General features: G+C 38.1%; 1 protein-coding gene across 21 annotated transcripts in view; it reads right to left on the bottom strand.

Annotated features, from left to right (window-relative positions):
- The window catches only part of srcin1a (SRC kinase signaling inhibitor 1a), a 132,570-nt gene that overhangs the window by 57,682 nt on the left and 55,108 nt on the right, over nucleotides 1-19,780 (bottom strand). For 13 of the 21 annotated variants that reach the window (XM_084406575.1, XM_084406593.1, XM_084406599.1 and 10 more), the window contains exons 1-2: nucleotides 3,024-3,329; nucleotides 985-1,301 (exon numbers count right to left, since the gene is read on the bottom strand). The exons of 1 other annotated variant lie outside the window; for it this stretch is intronic. In XM_084406575.1, the coding sequence (XP_084262701.1) occupies nucleotides 985-1,301; nucleotides 3,024-3,183 (477 nt within the window). In that variant the 5' untranslated portion in view covers nucleotides 3,184-3,329. Of the gene's footprint in view, nucleotides 1-984; nucleotides 1,302-3,023; nucleotides 3,330-19,780 lie in introns of those variants that run through there. 7 more of the 21 variants (XM_084406577.1, XM_084406584.1, XM_084406587.1 and 4 more) reach the window with 4 other exon arrangements.

Raw genomic sequence — 19,780 nt, 5'->3', positions numbered from 1 at the left:
TCCTGGAAAAATATTCCTATTAACCAATCAGAGACTTAATCTTAAATAAAAAGGCAATAAGCAACTAATCACAGCCCTCACCCTTTACATCACCTAAAATCAGACGCTAACGCTTGGTTGATTACAGTGTTATTTTAGGAACAAGCAAGGATGTGGAACCAAAACCATGTCCGACGTGTGTACGTTTTTCCCGACTGCACGTACACGCACTATCAACACTGATAATAATCAGAAATATTTATTGAGCATCAAATCATCATATTAGAATGATTTCTGAAGGATCATGTGATACTGTAGACAGGAGTAATGATGCTAACAAATTCAGCTTTGACATCACAGGAATAAACTACATTATAAAATGTATTCAAATTGAAAACCATTCTTTGAAATTGTAGTGATATTTCACATTATTTCTGTTTTTTAAAATCAAATTAAGCCTTGGTGAGCATAAGAGACTTTTGAACAGTAGTGTACAATATCACATCTGATACGCTATCCAATGACATCCACTTAATAAAACATAGATTGAAAATATGTATAAAAAAATTATTAAAAAAGCTAAATTAAATAAACATACAAAAATGTTTTAAATAGAACTACATGAATAGAACATATTCTATTCATTTCATATATTTAATAATTCATGCATATTCAAATTATTATTATTAAATAATCAACTAAAATAAAAAACTTGATTCAACAAAAATAGTCATCATAACAATTAAAAACAGTTATTAGTAGTAATAAAATAAAATAAAATACAAAAATAAACAAAATAAAACAAAATAAATTAATTATTAAATAATTAATTAAATATAAAATAAAATAAATATTGAATACAAATCTGTATCCCCAACCATTAACCATTAACTACCACTAAAACCATGGGGGTTTGACCCTGGAATATGATTGGTCAGTCAGGATGTTGTTCCATCACAACAATGTCTATCCAGCAACATCATACAAGGTAAGCCTTGTACATACCTGTTCACGTGCGTTTCTCTCTGAGGTGCCCCTCATGCTGCCGTGTGAGGGGGATGGAGAGGGCGGTAGGGAGTGCTGGGGTGGGTACTTGTTCTTCAGGTGGTCCATGAAAGCGTCCCGCTTGCGTTCCATGTCGGCCTTGTGCAGGTTGGTGAGAGCCTCCAGGCTCTGGGCGGCGATGACCGTGTGCCGGTGCTCAGAGGTGTGGACCAGCCCCACGTTGGAGAAGCGGCGCGTGCTGTTTCCCAGCGTGCGATATTCACGCGGGTACTCCAGGTCATCAGTGGAGATCATGTGACCTCCGCCACGCTCCGGGTCTGGTTTGAGAGAGGGGTGAAAGGGGGGCGAGGAGTTGAGGAATGTGAGAAGAGTGGCACCAGCACACACGCATTCATACGGTCATGCACGACCCCACGCACGCATGCAACAGCGCAAATGCATTCACAGAGACAGACGGTGGAGGAGAATGGGATGAAGGGGAGGAAGAGAGAGAAATGGGATGAGATGTTAGACTTATTACAACAGAAAAGAGCACAAGAGCGAGTGTCTGCTCCCTGCAGAGCTATTGATCTCAGGTTTAGTCGAAAAGAGGGAACTAAGGAAAAGTAAAAGCACTGAGCTATAGATCAGAGAAAAGAATGGAGACAAAATTTCTCTGTAGGAGATTACATTTTGCTTTGCCTGTCGGTTCGCCTTTGTCATCTGAAGCGGCGTTCCTTGCTTTCTGAGGACACATGCTGGATCACAACCCTCCCAATGCACAATCATGTATACAACACATGAAAAAGTATGTTTATATAAGCTGGGAGAGAAAGGCATTGAAAAACGTAACTACACAGGGAGTCATGTACAATTTTTTGAAGGGGCACCGGTGGCAGTTCTGGCTCACTTTGTGGCCTAGACCAGATGAGACATGGCCAAAGGAAAACAAATTTAAACTTTTGAGCAATTTTTAGCAACTTTTAAAGGATAGTTCACCCAAAACAATTAAACTTGTGTCATCATTTACTCACCTTCATGTCGTTTCAAACCCATATGACTTTTGTTCATCTTTGAAACTCAGTGAAGGTAGATTTCTGTCCCTCCACTGAAAGTCCATGCAAACAAAACTTTCACGCTTCAAATTAATACATTGCAAAAGTAATCAAACAAACCTTGTGCATGTGTTTACCATATCTGATGTGCTCTATGTACACAGCATACGAGTTGATCATCATATAAAGCGATCCTGTCTTCTCAGACGACTTAGATTACTTTTACAATGTCTTTTTGTACTTTTTATGTGTTCTAAAGATAAAAGTCTTATGGGTTTGGAACAACATGAGGTGAACTATTCATTTAATAATTCACTAAAGAAGTGTAAGATGAAAAAAAAAAATGAAAAAAACATCCATTTGACATAAGACGATAGCTGTCTGTTAGAAAACGGTTACTGGTCAAAAACTACTATGATACTGTACACTGTAAAAAAATTTTAACACTCCCAAATCAAAAATTTCAATTGACCGATAACATCTACATTTTTTAATTGGCCCAAGTGAAAATCTGTACATTTAATTTTAGAATTTACAGAATTTCACTTGGGCCAATTGAAAAATGTTGATGTTATCGGTCAATTGAAATTTTTGATTTGGGAGTGTTACAAATTTTTTACAGTGATAGTGAAATATTTGTGACTTATTCTATCAGAATCCACAGATGCAGTTAGACTGTGTAGTTCCAGCATCTACCAGCTAAACCATGCTAACCAGCCAAAACTTGACACCTTGGTTTACGTGCCCCCTCAGTTTGAATGTGCATGATGCTTCTGACAGAGCAGTACACATACATTCCCAAACTGCCTCCAAGGGGAAGAGGCACAACCTAATGCACATTTAGTTTAACAATTTCTCGTTCTTTCCCCCTCTCTCGCTCATAAAGACGGCCCAGAACAGCAGCCAACGCACAGACAACACCCATTCGTCGTGGTCGGGCAGTATGTGGAGACAAAACTTTGACATACAATTGACAAAACCAGAGGAACAAAATGACAGGCCAACCTGATTGGCCAGAGGCAGGCCGACATGAGGAGATATGGGAGTGGCTGGTGTGGTTACCTTGCTTCGGAAAGCAGGCCCCAACATTAGCTGAAAAAAAAAAAAAAGAACATCGACCATGGTTAAGCTCCTCATTCTCTCTATCTTTTGCGCTCTCTTTCATTCCCTTTATCTCTCTTTCATACACATGCACAATAATTGCCTTTGGTGCTGTTGGAAAGAATTGATTCCCAAATCATCTCTCTCTTTTGTATGCAAAAGGAATAAGAAACATTGTTCAGTCAGTAATACAAAAAATGAAATCTTACACAGAGGCACGATTCCCCAATAGAAAAAAAATGTTTCACATTGCTAGTGTCGCTTTGTGTGTGTGTGTGTGTGTGTGTGTGTGTGTGTGTGTGTGTGTGTGTGTGTGTGTGTGTGTGTGTGTGTGTGTGTGTGTGTGTAAACAGAAGCTTTCAGTAAACATCCTCAATATGATAGGGGTTCCAAGCGAAAACCTTCCCAAGAATTCTGTCAAGAATTATATGAGTCTCACTGTCAGATTCCTGAACGCCTGAACAAACACACACACCCACACAAACACTACATTAAAATGTATTAACCATTCCTCTAGCCACTGCCCTTTACTTATTTTCTCTTTGTTAACAGATTCAAACATAACCTCTCATGAGCAAAACAAATAATTGAGTATATGTTTTTGATGATGTGAGGTGTTTATGTGTGTGTTGGAAAGTCAGAAAAGTTTTCCAGCAGGGAGTGAGGTCAGAAAAGTAGGTATTGGTCCTGATCGCTTGTGTGGAGTCATTTTGCTAATAAAATGTTCATGAAGTACCTGAATATTTTAGTGGGCTAAAATCTAGCCTCTAGTGATGTATAATTACTCATAAAAACCCTGCGTACACCGAGCATAACAAAACTGCTGACAGCTGCAGGTGCCTTGATTTGATACGCTATATCTTCATTGATTTGTCTGTTCGTATTTTTAAAAATTTATTCATCTTGACTTTATAGATTCATTAATTCAATTATTAATCCATTCCACAGTTCCTTAATAATAAATGACTGTTGGTTTTCCAGCTTTTCTGCAATTTGCCACCATTGACAAATTGTTCTAAGCTAAATCTTTTCCAAATATACAGTTAATGTCCTCCAGGCAAACAGCTTTATGACAAATTATTAGCAAATATACACACGACTGTTCAAAAGTTTGGGGTCGGAAAGATTTTTAACGTTTTTTAAGAAGTGTGTATTTGAAATAGGGCTGGGACGGTTACCGCAATACCGCGGTCACGTGACGCCTACCGCGGGTCTGAGCTCGTCACCGTCATCACCGCAAAAATAAAAAAAAAATAAACACTGGCCTTCACATGTGTTCACGTTGTGTCTAATGACATGGATTCATTGATTCTAATGCATGGATTGTGTCTAATAACATTGTGTCTTACATGGATTCAAGGTTTTCTAAACAAAACTTATCATCAAAAGATGGAACAAATCCGACCTTTCGCAAGTTCGCAAGTTGTTTCATGACACATAATAACATTCCATTCGTAGGCTATTGACTATAACCCCTTATTTACACTCTGTGGCGTGTTACGGCTGCGACGCGGCTACCGGAGCTGATCGCGCCCACTCAATGCTTGTGTTTACAACAGCCACGACGCGGCGCGTTTCAGAAGCGTCTCTCAGCGCCGCTTCGATAAAGATAGGCGCCTAGTCTATTTTCGACGGACGCCGCGTCCAAGCCGCACCGTAAATAAATAAAAAAAAGTAAAAGCAGGACCTCAGCTTTTAATTGCACGTGCTTATTTAACAGAATTCTCTCACGTGAAGACCGCATTTGTCAACCCTCGCGGAGTCGCGGCAAGTGCACACTCACAGCACCAGAGAGTAATCTTGACGGCACTTGCAAGAAAATAGATAAGTAGGCTACATAATCAAATTCACAAATATTACACCATTTAAACATTATTAAAAATACATAGGCTACTGAGTTACTAAAACAATATTTGTCAAAGAATACACTTGTATGTTCACAGTTTGAACGTTCTTGTTTCCATTTGTTTAATTTCAAGATCTGAGGTGAATTATCCATTGTTGCTTTTACGGCTACAAAGCTGGAGCACTAAACAATATTCAAAGTCACATTGCATGCTTTTAACATTAAATAAAGCACATAAACACTACCTGAGATTATCATTGACACACTTTGTTTGTTGTTCCAGCGCGACGTCGCAGAAAAAAAAAAAAAAAACTGGGGGAGGGTGGGGAGGGGGGTTGAGGTTTAAAGCGGTTTACCGCAATACCGGGGGAATTTCTTGCTTTTCAACCGCGGTAAGAAAAAATCCATACCGTCCCAGCCCTAATTTGAAACATTTCTTATAATTATCCATGTTGAAAACAGTTATGCTGCTTAATTTTGTTGTTGTTGTAGAAACTGAAGTTTAAAAGAACAGCATTTATTTGAAACAGAAATCTTGTGTTGTTTTAACTGTCACTTTTAGTCAATTTAATGCATCTTTGCTGAATAAAATTAGGCATTTCTTTAAAATCAGACTTATTGGCAGTTTAAATATCTGCCACAAGTAGCAAATGGCGCAAATACGTTGCAACAACTAATTATTCATCAGTTTGTCAAATTGAAGTGTGATTATTCATATTCTTTTAATTTTGTGAATGTAATTTAGGTCAAAGCGAGAAACGTTTGAGAGCTTGCCATTAAAAGTAACCCTTGTAAAATATTTATTTTTCATGAAATGGCACTTAAACACTTAATATGTTCGATTTAAATATGTGCCACTCTAAACTGGAGAAAATAGAATGAAGAAAATGAAGACACAAAGTCACTTTCTCTCTCTCTCTCTGAAACATCATATCATGTACTTTCAACTCAATGGGACGTGAATCACTCTTGTCACCGTCTCAACTGTCTCCATGGTCTCCCTATTGCCCCTTCACCCCTTTTCAGGAAGCTTGGGGCTAAAAACACTATTACCATCCAATGAATTATTCACATATTATTTAAAGCATTGAGTCTGAAAGCAGCTGGTATGTTATTTAGCAGAGCCTGGTGCTTTAAACAAACATCAGGGTTGTTCTGGAGTAGTAGACAGCAGCAGTGCTCCTGAGAAATGGTTAAATTGAATGACCTTGTGGTTAATGTTGTTAGCATTGAATTCTTTAATAGCACTTATACTCTCCCGAGAAGGAGCATTATCTTTCAGACAGCCGCCTGTTGAAGGACAGACGGAACCAATACTGACTTACCATGATACTTGCTCTAGGGAGTTTTAACCACTAATACACCCTGACAATGTGACTAAACTGTGTTAGCTTTAGCAATAAGAGCTTTGAATGGAAGCAAGAAGGACATGTTCAATTCACTTAAACAGGCTGCATAATTGACTGATATCACTGTTTAAGTTGTTTATTGGTATTTTGTTCAAAGAACATTTGCAAATTGGTGACTGCACTAATAAAACACAGCCAATAGTGGTTTGATGTTCAATTGCTGATTTAAACTGGTTTTGATGGCCTAGATAGATAGATAGATAGATAGATAGATAGATAGATAGATAGATAGATACTAATAAACTACTATAGTTGAAGTATGATTACTATGCAATAAATACAGTATATTACATTTACTATGTGTATGTATATGTATGATAAATAATACAATCACATAATGCTCTGCTCTCAGCTGTATTACATTAAAGTACGGCAGTTGCAAAGGGGACCGCTTTGGCTGAATTTAAGACCACAACGGACCAGATTCATACAATAAAGACAAAAGCCTTAAAGCATTGATTCCAACAAAACTACACCCTGTTGTCTCATTCTCTCATCTCAGATCATATAATCTCTGCTAACTCTTCCTCCTAATAAAGACAAAATGCTGTAGCAAAAATAACCGTCACGAGGTTAAAGAAAAGAGAGGGCATTGATTTGACCCGTGCATGGAAGCAGATATCATCAGCAAAGAAAGTCAGCCCATCTGATGTGCTAAAGCAGGTAACTGCCACAGGCACAGAGAAAGAGAGAGAGGGAGCACACAATGCCGGCATTGGAGACAAGTTGTTTGCCTCCATCCATCACAGATGCCAAGCTAGAATTACCCTGACAGGCTAAATCAATGCAAAATAACAGCCTGAGAATGTGTTAGCAAGACCTTTTCAAAAAGTACAAGAGAACAATGATGTTTAGCGAGCAAGAGGGAGTGAGGGAGAGAAAATGAGAGCGAACAAACACTTAACACTAAGAACTACTGTGTGCAAAGGCAGTACTTCTGCTGTATGTGTCTTCATAGAAAACATTGCATTACTGTGTATTCAAGAGACCTTGTTGTATCACAACTATCAAAGAGAATGGCGTCAGTCCCATCTACACTGTAAAAAAAGAAATCAGTGAAATTTATGGTAAAAAAACGTCAGCTGTGGTTGCCAGAAATGTACCGTAAAAATATACAGTTTTACTGATTTGCTGATATATTTCATTAACATGTGTAATTCTAATATACCACCCTACTGAAGTACTAAGTACATGTAAAATCAAACATCATCACAATTAGCTTTTCCACAAGCTGAGAAAAATAGTTCAGTTATGAAACTCTAGAGGGCACAGGCCCATACAATCAGCAAGGAATCACATTATTACTGCATGGATCAAACTGATTGGCTTCTGCTGATCCTGCAGCCAATAAGATTGCTTGCTCAACATTTAAATAGTCTGGTTTAGTGTTTACTGTAGTAGAGTACTCTATCAGAGTTCCTCTGAAACCCTCCACCTGCCTAGATCTGCTAATGGACTTATGTATGTCTATTCGTGCAGCAGCATATCTTACATGTTCACAGCAGCGTGTCTGTGTATCTATTAGCAGTAGCAAGTCCATACTTGCTCTGCAGCAGCAGCAGCAATAATCAACAGCAGATCTACTGTAGTCCGCCAAGACCAAATACATTAACATTGCCATATTCAACAACATGCTAAAACTATTTAAGAGAACTTACCATGAACCAATTAACAGGTTTTTACCATATAGCATTTTTATAGATTGTAATTAAAATTACAATAATTTTGCAACTGAAAAATAAGAGAAGTGAATTTTCTTTTATGATCTGCATCGTAGTAGCCACACTAGCATGTTAACACAAGAACATTATTTTGGTAAGAGTGCATGACTTCTAACTAAGTGGAACTGTGTGGCAGCAGCTGCATGCATTCATTCATTCATTCATTCATTCAAAATACACCTGTGAAACGGGTGACCAATGAGAGAAGAGATAACTCCTGGCACATTCTAGGACACTGGACAGTGAAGAATCAGCAATAACAACTAAGGCTACATACTTTGCATTGAAGCACACAAACAGTACTTTAATTTGAGCAACTTGAACGTACATGCTTTAATGCCTCCCTTTCTCATCTTCCCCTGGCTGTTCTTTAAACCACAGTGAAATGCACTCATGCTGCCATTAGGGAGACAAGCTGCCTTCTGCTCACATGGGAGCCAATCAGGAGCATATGGAGAGGAGAGAGGAGGAGGTGGAGCTTATGAATGATGGGGAGGCAGAGGAAGGAAACAGGCAGAGGCGTCATGCACCGATCGGTTTTGATGGGACAGTGGTAGTCCTGACAGACTTGGACTTTGGCTAGATTGAACATATATTTAAATAGTTTAGGCTTAGTCATTTTTTAAGGAATAATTTTAAAAGGCAAGAATGCATTAAATTGATCAAAAGTGACAGGAAATACATTTGTAATGTTACAAAAGATTTCTGTTTCAAACAAATGTTGTTTATTTTCTATTAACAATACTTTCTTTCCCAACTTTCTATTCATCAAAGAATAATGAAAAAATGTAACCTGGTTTTCACAAAAATATTAAGCAGCACAACTGTTTTCAACATTGAGAATAATAAGAAATCTTTTGATCATCAAATCATCACATTGGAATGATTTCTGAAAGATCGTGTGACACTGGAGACTGAAAATTAAGATTTTAGATCAGGAATAAATTACATTTTAAAATAGAAAACAATTATTTGAAATTGTAATAATATTTTATAATATTCACTGCTTTTACTGTATATTTGATCATATAAATTCAGCCTTGGTGAGCATAAGAGACTTCTTTCAAAAATATAAAAAAATCTTACTGCTCCCAAACTTTTGAATGGTAGTGTTTGTGTGTATATATGATTGTTTAGGACAAACAGGTACAAAGTGTTTGTCCTAAACAATTAAACAATACATTAACTCAATTAATGGAATTAGCCTAAAGTTTGTTAAGCTGAAAATTATTCATTGTTGAAAAACTATTATATCACACAAAGCCAGTACTAAACATTGGAAGCTGTTGTTTATCTGTGTTTTAGTGCACACACAAAAGCAACAGCCTGTTTTACAATGGCCTTGAGTTTGGCTGCTCAACAGTAGCACTGGCTTTTCACCAAGAACCTTTTCAAAGGTGAAATGTGTCATTTCTATCTCACTAGTGCTACCCAAGGTGCCAACGTTTTGTTGGTTATCATGACCACATTAACCCCTGCTGGCAGCAAAAACATATTTCTCCATTGACAGCCATTCAAAAACAAAATGCCGGCAACGATCACCCTGTAGCCCAAGAGTTGCCCAATGAAGCCAAGCAGCATTGAGCCTGGTCAGTACCTGGTCAGGGAGACCTCCTGGGAAAACCAGGTTGCTGCTGGAAGAGGTGTTAGTGAGGCCAGCAGAGGGCGCTCACCCTGTGGTCTGTGTGGGTCCTAATGTCCCAGTATAGTGACGGGGACACTATACTGTCAAAAAGCACCGTCCTTCGGATGAGATGTTAAACCGAGGTCCTGACTCTCTTTGGTCATAAAAAAATCTCAGGATGTCCTTTGAAGAAAGATTAGGGGTGTAGCCCCGGCATCCTGGCCAAATTTGCCCACTGGCCTCTGTCCATCATGGCCTCCTGATCATCCTCATATACTTACTGAGATCATCACTCTGTCTCTTCTCCACCAGTAAGCTGGTGTGTGGTGGGATTTCTGGCGCAATATGGCTGCCGTCGCATTATGTGGATGCTGCACATTGGTGGTGGTTGCGGAGATTCACCCTTCCATATGTAAAAGTGTTTTGAGTACCCAGAAAAGCGCTATATAAATGTAACAACTTAATAATTATTATTATAAAACTAACTGTATCCCAGGGATTACACAATGTATTCTCTATGACCTAACATATCTATAAGTTAATATTTCAATAAATAAACAACACATTTTCATGTTCATGATTCTATGATGTTAGTTAATGGTCACATGAAATAAAATAAAATATTGTTTAAGTGTTTAATTAATTAGTTACACTTTATTTTGATGATCCCCTTTTAGATATTTTGTTGACTATATGTAATGTTTCTCCTATCCCATCCTCATCATTTGAAGTCTATGGGCGGTTGTGACCAAATGGTTAGAGAGTCGGACTTGTTAACCAAATGTTGCGGGTTCGAGTCTCAGTCCCGGCAGGAGATGTAGGTGGGGGAAGTGAATGAACAGCGCTCTCTTCCACTCTCGTTACCCAAAAACTGAGGTGCCCTTGGGCAAGGCACCTATAACCCCAGTTGCTCCCAGGGCGCCGCAGCAAAAATGGCTGCCCACTGCTCCGGGTGTGTGTTCACGGTGTGTGTGTGCACTTGGATAGGTGAAATGCAGAGCGTAGAGAGTATGGGACACCATACTTGGCTACACGTCACTTTCACTTTTCATATGCTAATTAACTCTCATTGAAGTATAGTATATAGTAGAATAAGGATAGTAGAATAGGGGTTAGGGTTAGTAAAATAAGTTGGCAGAACTTGGCACGTTACTTGTAGTCAACATAATGACTAGGGCACCATCAAAATAAAAGGTCACCAATTTATTTGATTGTTTTTATATGAAATTATTTGTTTATTTTATATTTCTATGATTTAATTATCTTTAACACACTATTTGACAAAATGGAAAATAAATCCCAAAAATTCTCTTTTCGCTTTAGCCATCACAACCAGAAAGAACAGTAAGAACTAATTGAATTAAACTAATTAAATCCAATGGTATTGTAAATTTCACATTCAAAACATTATTTTTAAAAGCCAAAGGCATACTCTAAATGGAGCCCTATCAAGTGTAATGACTTATTTAGGGGGAATTAGTCTGGTGGATATACACAGAGAATAACCAGTTGAAACAAAAACAACAGCAGCAAAAAGCAACAAATCATCTAATTCCAACAAGAGATATGTAAATCCATCCAGTGGGAGGAGGTGCCATCGGTCAGATGTTGTTAAACAAAACTAAACCACTGCAATTGTTCAATCACTCCTCACTCTCTCTTTGCCTCTCTTACTGTGGTTGCAGACAGAGCAAAGAGACCTTTCTTCGTTGTTGTATAATTGCTATTACCCCCTAGGGGCCATCAAACTGACTGAGAAACAACTCTTTCTCTAACAAGTCCATTACGGATGAGTCACACAATCAGAAACACATTCACAGACATACACGGACTGAGAAAAGCAAACAAAAGTAGCAGCACATAGTGACTTCTCAATCTGCTACATGCAATCCTGTCTCCCTGTTTTAAACATCAGATGTTTGAGAAGAGTTCATTATTTAGATCTGCCCTGGAAGATTTGATCAGACTCAAACAGTGAGATTGAGAACCAATCTGGTTTTGCCCTTGATGTTCACAATACCGTTACACAAACATTCACCCATTCGTGGTTGGGGCGGATTACCAGCTTGTTTGCTTCCTCCAGTGTTAATAGCAGCCTCTTTAATTAAACTAAACAAGAGATCATCCCCCGTCTCTCTTTCTCAGTTACAGCGGAGACTCATCCCACGAGTAATTACAATAACAAGACTGCTAACTAGTGACTCTCTGTGGTCATTAAAAATCCCAGGATGTCCTTCGGAAAAAGAGTAGGGGTGTAACCCCGGCATCCTGGCCAAATTTGCCCCTCGGCCTCTGTCCATCATGGCCTCCTAATCATCCCCATATACTGATTGGCTTCATCACTGTCTCCTCTCCGCCAGTAAGCTGGTGTGTGGTGGGCGTTCTGGCGCAATATGGCTGCCGTCGCATCATCCAGGTGGATGCTACACATTAGCCGCTTTCCGACCGGAGGAACCTTTTCACAGTTCCTAGAACTATTGCGGGAAGTTCCCGGATGTCGGCGTGTTCGCACCGCAGGAACTAGGAACGATTTTAGTTCTAGGAACTCCATTTGGAGGAACTAATTTAGCTCCTACTTCAGAGTAGGGTCTAAACCAGCACTATAGGAACTACTCGTGGCGTTAGTATACGCTGATGATGACCGAACGCACGCAAAACACCAGCACCTGCCATTTTTCAAACAGCTGTATGTAAACACACAGATTATAGCCTATATATTTACTCCAGAAACTAGATACAAACATGGAAAACAGTGATAGATGGGCCTCTAAACCTTTATGCTGAAGAGAAAATCCAACGCAACTTTGAGGGGACCAAGTCAAACATGATTATGTATTTCTGCTCAGCTAGCAACACTGGACATCAACCACAAGGCATAGGCTAATAACTTTTTTTTCATATAATGTGTACTTTCTATAACAATTCTATCTAATAACATGTTAAACAGTACTGTTAGACAGATCGCTAACTAATGAACACAGAGAATGCGAGCATTGTTTGCTCTGGCATTCTCAGCGCCGTCAAAATAAAGGTCCTTCGCTCCGTCAAAATAAAAGTCGCCGTGCTTGCGTCACTCCCTTACCCCTCCTACCAGTTCCTATGGCCACTTGACCAGTGCGAACGCAAACAGCAAAACCGAGTTTGGGGGAAGAGTAGTTCATAGAACTGTTTAGAAGTGGACAGTTCCTATAACTAAGTTCCTGTAACTACTTGGTCGGAAAGCGGGTATTGGTGGTGGTTGAGGAGATTCCCCCCTCTATTTAAAGCGCTTTGAGCACCCAGAAAAGCGCTATATAAATGTAACAAATTATTATTATTATTAACTATGTCAATGTTTGATGAGACAAAAGCAGTTTTTAAACCTAAAAATGAATATTTTAATACACATAAATGTGTGTGTGTGTGTTTGTCTTTAATATGCTTCTGTAAACCATCAGAGACACCATTAAAGGAGCTGTGAAAGAGAAATATTTCATCTGCTGGCAGATTTGCGCCACAGATCTTCAGGCTAGCAGAACACTGTTGCTGCAGAGTGGTTTCAGATAGCAGTCAATCAGAGATGTAAAAATTTAAAATCAAAGTAAATGTAAAATATAATATATGAAATATATATAAGTAGGCTGTACCTGTGACCTAATCACAGTCGAGATTATATGCTCAGACCTAGAGCGCAATCGCCAGTGTGATATTTATACAACAGTTTAATGAACAAGAAGTTAATATTGAGTACCATGTATCTTAAGATACATTATTACCAGTTCTTTTGTACCTTTTTGCACTGACGAATGGTTTCAAACAAGTATAAAGTGCGTACTGCTCCATGTCTCTGATCAACACAGCTGTAGTGATTCGTTTGTGAATAAATCAGTGTTTTAGAACAAATTGGTTGAGTGAATGATTCAGTGACTCACTTATGAGGGCAGTAACCTGTTTCGTTCTTAAATGATTCATTGTTTGAATGGACCGATTGAGTGAATGATTCAATGACTTACTTATGAAAGCAGTCACTTGATTAGTTCCTGAATTAATCAGTGTGTTTGAATGAATCAATTAAATGATTCACTGATTCAACAAACCTGTTAACTGTTGTACAATGTGTACTTTTTATGGGATCTGACTGGCTTCTCTAGCATTCTTGCAAAATACTTCCAGAACATATCTTAATGTTTATTTGACTCTTACAACTACTGTCAGTTAAGCTGCATAAACCAGAACACAAGAAAATATCGGCACAATGTGTTCCTGTTTCTATCAATTTACAATTATAAAGGTCTGCTACCAGACTCGAGCCAAAGGGTACCCTGAAACTGTAACAATATATAACTTCGGGTTTGTAATTAAAGAAAAACTAAATTGATATTGTAAATATTTTATGTTTTAATTTTAACGTGTTCTATGCGCATGCACTCACACCTTAATTTATTGTTGAGTTTAGAGAGCTATTAGCTCACTAAATCATGTGTCTGGGTCTATTAAAGAGGAAATAAAATATTGATTTATTCTGGTCTGCAAATGTGACTGTACCAGTCAGGTCAAATCAATGAGTTTAGGCTTCAGATAATGCCAGCACAGAATATTCTCTAAAATCAGAAGGAAATGATTGCATTCTCACACACTGACATCAACCTTTTCCAACCTGCATGACTTAAATTCAGTTAATACATGAGACTTTATAACCTTGAACCTTGCATATAAAAAAATTATCATTTCCTGAAACAGATAACTTTCAAAGATAAGTTCTCAAACTTTATGAAAGCAAGCACATAACAGGAACAGGCAGGAGAGAGACATGAGCATGTGTTTCATGCAAGTTGAGTCACACGAGGTTCTGCATCTTATTTAACTGTTATATAATACAAGCAAAGAGCAGGAAGGTCTAGCATTAAAACAGGTTTATTTTGGACAGGATTGTTACCAGCAGCAAAGTTTCTATCTGCTTCTTTTCCTCTCACTCCCTCTCTCTTTGTAACATGCTGAAATAACAGGGTCTGCCAGGTCAGACGTGTTGGAGTGCTACGCGTGCTTCTTCACTCATCTCTTTACCTCACAGCGAAGAAGCAGGCAGAAGAATCGACCCACTTTCAAGTTCTCTCAAAAAAGACAAGCGGTCCCGCTCCATGCTGCCCACTTCAGACGCACACACAAAAAGAACACTGAATTTTTATTTTAGGCTTTAGGCATAATTCCTTTAAAAATCCTTGAGATTTCTCAATACCATTTAGACATGCATCGTTTTCCCATCCAAAAAGTGATGGATTTAATTTAAAACAAAAGTGGATGATTCGTTTATTTCTTTATTGGATGTGAGGCGGCAGATGTTAAGCTTGCTACAGAAGGCTGAATCTTTATAATAATGATGTCATAATGATGTATAACTTGAGGATAAAACCCGATTAAGCTTTTGACGGTGAAATTAAATTAGTCCTGTGAATCTATACAAATGAATGATTATAGTATGCTATACTATAACTATCATCTCACACACAAAATCCATTTCACACGTTTCATCACTAATATAATGTAAACATAAACATGTAAGACAATGTTTAATAATTAGAGCTGAACAAATCTCACATAAATTTGCATCATAAATCACCCTGCAGTTTTTCTGGGTGACCTCTGAAGGAGAAAGGTCGCAGTGAATTAGAATAAAACTAAATTTTACCTTTCTATTGATGCACACGGTTATGAGAATTTAGTGGATGTAAACACAATAAATCTAATCTAAATATACAAACCAGTGTAATTTTAGTATTATTTTTATGCTATTATTAAGTTGTAAATATAACAACACTGCTACAATACTTAAAAACAAGCACAACAGAAGGAGCTCAGATTAGACTGACTCACTGTGAACTTAGAAAAAGCATAGGGAGAGTAGATGAAATGAAAAAGCTGGCGGAATTATAAATAGGAAAAAGCTGAGGCAAATATTGCATAAAGTGGGTGTGCAGAATGCTTGTGACCTCAGATAACATCTGATTTCAGATTTGCACAATGCTCTAGTAAACCTGTATGCACAAAAGAACATCTTAATTGAACATAATGAAGGCATGATTAGTCATATATTCTGGGAAAAACAAATATTCAAGAAAAAAGTTGTTTGCTAGATATGAAATTTGTTCAGTCACCCACCCTGACCACCCACAGATTCAGAAATACTTTTCTATGCCACCTTTCGTGCTTACACACAAACAAGCCTATGAAGTTAACTATTATGAGTCAGCACGATAAGACTCAGGTAGACATATAAAGTAGGTCGGGTGAACAAAGTTCTTAAAGTGACAGTTCAACCAAAAATTAAAAATATGTCATCATTTACTTAAAAAAAAAAAATGTCAAGGTGTGACCTGTCCCTAAAACAAAGTTCCCAGGTTTGATCCCAGGTAGAGGTGACCTGCTGCGACCTGAGAGAGTCCCCCCTTCAGCCCTATGGCCACTGTACCCTTCATCTTAGTTTCTCCAGCTGTTCCTGCTATTAAAAAAAAAATCTCTTATTAATAAACATTATACTGTACATCAACTAAATGAGGATATTAGTTTAGAAATAGAGTCATTTTCCAAGAAAAGTAACTAAGTAATAAGGGACCCTTTGACAACTGACAGTTTGATAACTGACAACTTTGAAAATTACAGTTTTAGGAATTGTCATCAGCGTCAGCAATTCACGTCACACATTTGCAGTGGAAACGATGAATCATTGGTGGCTGATGTTGTTTTATCCAGGATGAGGCACTGCGTTTTACTGTGTGTGTTTGCTCATTTGTTTCTGGACAGAGAATGTTTCCTCTATTGATCCAGTTCTATTGACTTTGGCTCTGAGACTCCAAAATGCTATACATGAATGCCTCATGTGAATATATTGAAGTCGAACAGAGGGCATTTTTAGACAGACAGCAAAAGCGACTTAAATATTTTATGCTTTTTTTAATTAAAAAAAGCATAAAAAGTTATCTATTTTCTGTTATGCTGGGTAAAAGGCAATAAACAGGGAGGTCTTTATGTAAGCTGCTTGGCTAGAGCTGGAACCCCTTAAAGCAGTGTTCTTCAACCCTGTTCCTGAAGGACCCCCAACACTGCACGTTTTCTTTGTCTCCCTAATCAAACACACCTGATTCAATTCATCAGCTTATTATCACATGGGTTAATGAGCTGATGAGTTGAATCAGGTGTGTTTGATTAGGGAGACAAAGAAAACGTGCAGTGTTGGGGGTCCTTCAGGAGCAGGGTTGAAGAACACTGCCTTAAAGTAAACATTTCAAAATTTGCCATCATTTACTCAGTTCTGGACAAAACTGTTCATTGTTTCTTGGGCACTGATAAAATATATAAAAATAAAATATAAAATAAGCTATTAATAAAATAAAACAATACAAAAAATTAAAATAAATAAAATAACATAAAATGGCTGTCACTGGACAAAAGGGTTTTGATTTTCCCTTCAAAAAAATCCCTTCTGGGATCATAGAAGTGTCTGTCATTCTATGTGGAAAGATTTAACAGAGCCTGAGTACCCAGGAGGCCACTTTAAATTATTATTCTCATTCCCTCTGGCTCTCGGTGTCTCTCTCAGTCCCTCATGGTTGCCCATAGGGAGTGGAGCATGGAAGGAGGAACGGGTGGGGCAGCCTCACAGATGGGCTGGTGGGAAGGTTTCTGTGGTTACAGGCGAGGAAGAAGAGGAAGACGAGCCATCTGGCAGTGGTTTGGTGAGATGACGTGTCTTGCCCCTCACCCACAACACCCACAATCCGTGGCAACATGCCTACCGCTCCACCAACTGTTATACAAACTACAGGTAGCAGAACTACAAGTACAGCTACGGTTAATAACAACACCTGCTCTAGCAACTGGAAGGAGTCATACCAACGCGCTTTGTAATCCCAGGCTTTTAAATAAACCACTGAAAATATCTATCTAATACTGGACTACCCACAGGTGATCACAGCTACAATGGCACGAGGAGTTAACCAGCATGCACTGCAACAGTGAAATACTGCCATCAGCAGACATCAGTTGTTACTATATATATACTGTAGTATATTCTACGGCAGGTCTTGCTGCGGTGTGGTTTGCGTCTGTATGCTGCTCTGCATAGCTTTCCATTTTTAATCTCTATTTACTATCATTCCTTGTTGTATAGATAGATAGATAGATAGATAGATAGATAGATAGATAGATAGATAGATAGATAGATAGATAGATAGATAGATAGATAGATAGATAGATAGATAATTTTATTCATCCCGAAGGAAATTTAAGGCATCCAGTAGCTTAGACAGCACACATCCACATACATCACACATACAAAGATAAAAGTAATAATAATAAAACATATATATATATATAAATATATTAAAAAATATTAACTATGACTTTAAATATTAACTATTGGCTGGCTATGAATAGGACAATCCATGACAGAAAATAAATATAGCTAAATATATCGTACTACTTAACCAGATATCTGATATCATCTAATCCAAACTTTGATCTGACTTAGCTAGCTTTAATCTAAATCACTATCGCTCGCAACACGCGCTAGCCTTCCGCTAGTCTGTTAATCTGTCATCCGAGTTTGCCGTATTTTTTTTTCCGCGCGCGCTCGCGCCTTTTCGAGCCCATAGAGAGAGAGCACGATTGCGTACAGAAATGCCTTAAAAGCTGCTAGATCTGCTTACTTGTCAACACTTTTAGAAGAAAACAAACACAACCCTATTTATTCGAAACAGTGGCTAACGAAAAATAAAGCTTCAACACCGGACTTTCCAAACAGCACAGCAGTAATGATGTTTTGAACATCTATACTTACAAGATTGATAATATTAGAGAGAAAATTACAACTATACAACCGTATCGCATCAGACAGTGCATTGTAGTCTCCCTGAGGAAAATTTTCATTCATTCATTGCTATAGGAGAGGAAGAATTGTCTAAACTCATTAAATCATCTAAATCATCACCCTATACCGACTAAGCTATTGAAAAAGATGCTTCTAGAGGTCATAGATCCTCTTCTTAATATCATTAATTCATCTTTGTGACTAGGATATGCACCGAAAATGTTTAAGCTAGCTATTATTACAAAATTAATAGAAAAGGCAGTATCCTCGCAACTGTGGTACTTTTTAGAAAGAAATGGTCTCTGCGAGGATTTCCAGTCAGGATTTAGACCATATCATAGTACTGAGACTGCTCTCATTAGAGTTACAAATGATTTGCTCTTATCATCCGATCCTGGTTGTATCTCTCTATTAGTGTTACTGGATCTTAGTGCTGCATTTGATACCATCGACCACAACATTCTTTTGAACAGACTCAAAAATGATGTTGGCATTAGTGGAATTGCACTAGCATGGTTCAAATCATACTTATCTGACCGTTATCAGTTTGTAGCAGTAAAAGAAGAGATGTCATATCGATCAAAAGTTCAGTATGGAGTACCACAAGGCTCAGTATTAGGACCGTTGCTGTTCACCCTGTACATGCTACCCTTGGGAGATATCATTAGGAAGCATGGAATTAGTTTTCACTGTTATGCTGATGATGCTCAGCTCTATATTTCAACGCGCCCCGACGAAACGCACCAATTCACAAAATTAACAGAATGCATAGCTGATTTAAAATTTGGATGACTAGTAATTTCCTACAGCTTAATTCTGAAAAAAAAAAAAAACCCAGAGTTTCTAATTATTGGGCAAAAAACCTCTGCACGTATTAACCCAGAATACTGTCTAACAATTGATGGCTGCTCTGTCAAGTCTTCGTCGTCAGTTAGTAACCTGGGTGTGCTCTTTGGTACCAATCTTTCATTTGAAAGCCACGTTTCTAGCATCTGTAAAACAGCATTCTTCCATCTTAAAAATATATCAGACATAGACATAGACATATGCTTTCAATGAAAAATACGGAACAGTTAGTTCATGCGTTCATGACCTCAAGGCTAGATTATTGTAATGCTCTACTGGGTGGTTGCCCTACACGCTTAATAAACAAACTCCAGCTGGTCCAAAACACAGCATCTAGAGTTCTCACTAGAACCAGAAACTATGACCGTACTAG

This window comes from Rutilus rutilus, assembly GCF_951802725.1.
Source record: "Rutilus rutilus genome assembly, chromosome: 1".
Taxonomy (NCBI): domain Eukaryota; kingdom Metazoa; phylum Chordata; class Actinopteri; order Cypriniformes; family Leuciscidae; genus Rutilus; species Rutilus rutilus.
This window is presented reverse-complemented; position numbering and strand designations above follow the sequence as displayed.